General features: G+C 39.4%; 1 protein-coding gene across 14 annotated transcripts in view; it reads left to right on the forward strand.

The window, feature by feature from the left end:
* Positions 1–4,779, forward strand: part of RBM20 (RNA binding motif protein 20) — a 155,771-nt gene that overhangs the window by 53,917 nt on the left and 97,075 nt on the right. The window contains exon 1 of one of the 14 annotated variants that reach the window (XM_025203185.1): positions 3,742–3,782. The exons of the other annotated variants lie outside the window; for them this stretch is intronic. Within the exon in view, the coding sequence (XP_025058970.1) occupies positions 3,757–3,782 (26 nt within the window). The 5' untranslated portion in view covers positions 3,742–3,756. Of the gene's footprint in view, positions 1–3,741; positions 3,783–4,779 lie in introns of those variants that run through there. 14 annotated transcript variants of the gene reach the window in all.

Below are 4,779 nucleotides of genomic sequence, written 5' to 3' on the forward strand. Positions count from 1 at the left end.
ACCAAGTTAAAAAGGGGTGAAAGAGGAAGGACTTTCCATGCATCAGTTGCTCCATAGTAACTGTTTTGTATGTTCACTTTTATCCCATAGTAAGTGAAAGCTGAACTGGGGCAGTTTATCTAGAATGAAACAAGGTTACTATGGTTTAGCTTCTTAATGAAGGATGGGATTGGGCATAAAACCATTACCACAGAGCACCTAACACATAATAAAGGGTGTTCCTATTAATTTATGTGTCTGCACCCGGGTTTCAATGGCTCTTTCAAGAATTAAAACTGGGTAATTAGAATTGTGTTCTAAAGTTTCTCATCTCAGACCAAATCATGCTTTTATTTGGAAATCTTTTCTGTTATGGAGGGCATATCATTAGAAAAGAGATCCAAAAAATAACCAATACTTCTTCATGAATGCAAAAGTTTCATTAAAGTTTAAAAAATTAGGTTTCAGTAGCTTAATTTATAGGTGATCAAACAGGTGTCCAGACCATCGCTGTGGCTGACAAATCCTGTGACATACCAACAGAGGATTCAAACAAGTGATGTCAGAGTTTAGGTACTTAAATATTAATTAATTTTGGAAAAACGTATAAACTAGTTCATTAACGTGACAAAAGTCTATGAGAGTGTGCGTATGTGTGCATACACACACACACACACATTCATAAACTTTTGTCATGTTAACGAACTAGTTTATACATATTTTCAAAATGAAGTAATTGCAGCATTCACGAGCCACCTGGTACCTAGAAGTATGTAGAAAAAACATTTAAAGCTGTGTCTATGTCTGAATCACTGAACCTTTCCGAATCTGTCCGAATCGATTTGGAGGGTTCTTATTCGATTCGGATTTGGAGATTTGGCCACTGAATTGGGCTCAATCTCCACCGAATCGAATCAGGGACCAAAGCTTTGCATCACTCTAATGTTAATGGTCAAATTTGAGCATGTATTATCCCTTGTTGACATCTGTTTTTTCCACTGGTAGTGCCTCTTCTTTGGTTATGCTTTGTAAGTAAATACTTTGTATGAACTGAAAAGCAAACAAATATATTACCCAGTCCTTCCTTGCTATCTACAAAAGCGTATATCTACGGGTACATGGGGTGAGATTTTTACGGTAACTCTGTGCTTAAAATACTGGCAAAAAATCACTGGCTGAGTTTTAGTTTCTGGTCATACCGTACTTCAATATTTTTTTCATTAATTGGCTTATGTTTGGCATAAATGGTAAGAGTAACATGGAGTGTTAGGGTTTGTGTTTTTTGTCATCTTTGCTGCATGACTGAAGTGAAATATGCTAAATGTGCCCTATGGGAAGATATTGTATCATTAATTACAAATTTGAAGAACAGTTCTGGGTGCAGTCTAGCCTTCATAGGCTCATAACGCCTGCGGGCGGGATGTGTCAGCATAATGACATTGGCAGATGGAAAGGTTGCAGTAGATATGCATAGTTATTGTTTCAGCCAAAAAGCTGTGGGAAAGGAAACACATTAATCTACAGTGGCTGTTTTTTTCTTTTCAGTAAGCCTGAGTAATAAATTGCTGTTTTTCCTTACCTTGTCTCCTAGTTCTTGTTTTATTTTTCGAGTAGGAGACAGATTGAAGGGAGAGAAGAGAATGGGAATGAAAATTAAAATATTCAAGTACCAAAGCAATTGAAAATTAAATTAATTTGAACAGGTAGATTGAAAACCTGTCCCCAGTGATGGTTCATACATCAATGAGTCGGGCAAATCTAATGTAGTAGGATCATAAAATATGCATTTGTGTATAAATATGGCACTTGTTTGGATGGCATATTACAAGGCAGTGGTTAGGAAATGCTAAAAAAAGGAATAAGACATGGATCCCTAGGTACAGTAAGAACAGTTATGAGCAGCATGACTGAATTTGACCTTATTGCTTAAAGGCAACCTTCAAAGGTCCAAAAAATTAGTCTGTGTGAAAGGCGTTCAGAAAGGGTTCTGTTTCGCTTAACCACTTTGTTAAGACATTTCAGGAATTGGAGGTTTCATCTTGCCAGATGGGCATTTGGGGAGGTCTAAAGGATAGTTAGTTCACTCCAGCAATAAGGCTTTTTATCTTAACTTTAACCCTAAGGTAAACATAAGAAGGTATAAATAAAAATAAATGATTGACTAAAAATCCTTTCCCTTGCTTAACATTTATTCTATATAAATAATATTTTATGTAAAAGCATTTTTAATAAGTAAAATAAAATAAATAATTCTGTTGCTTTTTACTATGTCCATATTTCACTAAGTCTTCACTCCTAATAACTCCTCCACTGTAATCAGGATCTGAATTTCAGATGTAAAAAACAAGTCTCCCTCTTTGTACAACCCCTCCTAAAAAACTTTTCATATGTCATAAAATGGTGGAAAAGGAACAAGCTACTTCTTTTCCTATTTGCATAATTCACCAGTTATATACATGACAGTCTCATTCCTCAGCTTAAGTTTTTCACAGTGGAAAAAATACCTACCACTTCCTTTCTTTTTTTACATGTCAGAGGTAGGAAGGAGGAAAAAAGGTTTAACTAGGTAAGTTGTTAACACTTGGAGTATCTAAACCTTGAGGAAACATTCCACAAGCGCTCCCAGCAGTTCAGGTTTTAGAGGCTTTCGCACTACATTATTTAAGCCATGGAGATTTGAGAGGTAATGATCCTCTCTAATCTCAATTTTTTAAACAGGATTGTGGCATTTAAAAATGATGTTTAGCTGCTTGCTGAGAGTTTCACTGGTTATGTCTACACCAGTGGTTCTGGTGACTCAAGTCACCCCTCCATAGCGTTTGTGCATTGAGTGGTACCCAGTTTCAGAAACTAATTATATGTTACAGTGGCTGCATCTGAGATGCTGACTATGCAGTAGCTCATGACTACTGCACCATAGCGTCACATGGCAGGAGCGTGACGTGATACTGCTGTGCAGTGCCCTCAGCTCCGGTTACTGCACAGTCATTTAGTACTTGTTTATACAAGTACTTAATGGCTGCGCCATAATGACTACACAGTCAGTGTCTCGTGTAGATGCAGACAGTGTGTACCTCCTTCCACTGGGGGGGGGGGGGGGGTGAGGGTCATCCTGGCAGGGATAAGCCTGAGCCTCTGCTCATCTCCTTAGCTTATGGGCTTATCTCCTCACACCTCAAGGCACCCTTTAAAGGATCTGGCGGCTCCATGGTTGAGAATCACTGTAGACTGTAGTGTAGTAAAGATATATACCTGACCTTAGCTTTAAATAAACTGGTCTGGGTATTGGAAACAGCCCAGCCAAGGCTGTACAAAGTTCTACTCAGGTGAATTTACTCTGCTAAGAAAGAGTCTGCAGTATAGACTGAGTTACATACTATATTAGTATCATCTACTTTATGGTAGTTCTGTGGATGTAACTTTTCTGGGGGAAAAAACCCCAAAACATGTCATTAAGTCCAAATCAAAATATATTGGACCAAATTGTAACCCTGCTATTACTGATTCTGAATGCTATTATTTGTTTATAGGAATCACTTTCTTCTCCAGAGCCCATGAGAAGCCAGCAATGTGCTAAGAAAAAGTGACTATCGACAGGATGCAAAATTAATTAAATTTTAGTTTAAGGCTCTGCTCATATGTTTCTAAGATCTACTTGATTTCTTTACAAGAGGTTTGATGCAAAGTCGGGACAGAAATTGACATGAAATATTATTACAGCCAAGTCACGCAGAGTGAAATGAGTACACCAGTGTGCAGCAGGCACCTCTATCCTGCATGCGCCTGGTCACTAAGCTACATTGGTAGAACGTTATTTTTGTCAAGTCTGTGATATTGGATTATATTTAAATATAAATAGCTAGTCTTTTTCATATTCTAGTGATTCACCTGATTTATTAAATATACTGAAAAGCACAGGTGTAATCTTAATAAATTCAGCACTCTGACAGAGGAATGACAGTAGTGCTAGCAATTTTTAATGTCACTATAATGTACTGTGAGAAGAACAGCTTTAGCTCATGTTTCCAAAATTCCAAAATTAGTCTGGACCTAGTTCTAGATTCGAGGCACCCCTTTAGGTTCAAGACACTCCTTGGAAAATGTCAGCTCTTAGTTTTCACTCCTGTTTTACTAAAGAAAAATAATAAAGGATCTTGGAGTCCTAGTGGTCGATCTTGGAGTCCTAGTGGACTCTAAGATGAACATGAGTCGGCAGTGTGACGAAGCCATCAGAAAAGCCAATGGCACTTTATCATGCATCAGCAGATGCATGACGAATAGGTCCAAGGAGGTGATACTTCCCATCTATTGGGCGCTGGTCAGACCGCAGTTGGAGTACTGCATGCAATTCTGGGCGCCACAATTCATGAGGGATGTGGATAACCTGGAGAGGGTCCAGAGAAGGGCCACTCGTATGGTTAAGGGCCTGCAGACCAAGCCCTACGAGGAGAGACTAGAGAAACTGGACCTTTTCAGCCTCCGCAAGAGAAGGTTGAGAGGCGACCTTGTGGCTGCCTATAAGTTCATCACGGGGGCACAGAAGGGAATTGGTGAATATTTATTCACCAAGGCGCCCCCGGGGGTTACAAGAAATAATGGCCACAAGCTAGCAGAGAGCAGATTTAGATTGGACATTAGGAAGAACTTCTTCACAGTTCGAGTGGCCAGGGTCTGGAACGGGCTCCCAAGGGAGGTGAAGACCCCCAGGGTAGGGGAGAGCACCAAGAGGAGGTTAGATAACCATCTAGCTGGGGTCATCTAGACCCAGCACTCTTTTCTGCCTATGCAGGGGGTCGGACT

Source organism: Alligator sinensis, unplaced genomic scaffold, assembly GCF_000455745.1.
Source record: "Alligator sinensis unplaced genomic scaffold, ASM45574v1 scaffold559_2, whole genome shotgun sequence".
Lineage (NCBI taxonomy): Eukaryota > Metazoa > Chordata > Crocodylia > Alligatoridae > Alligator > Alligator sinensis.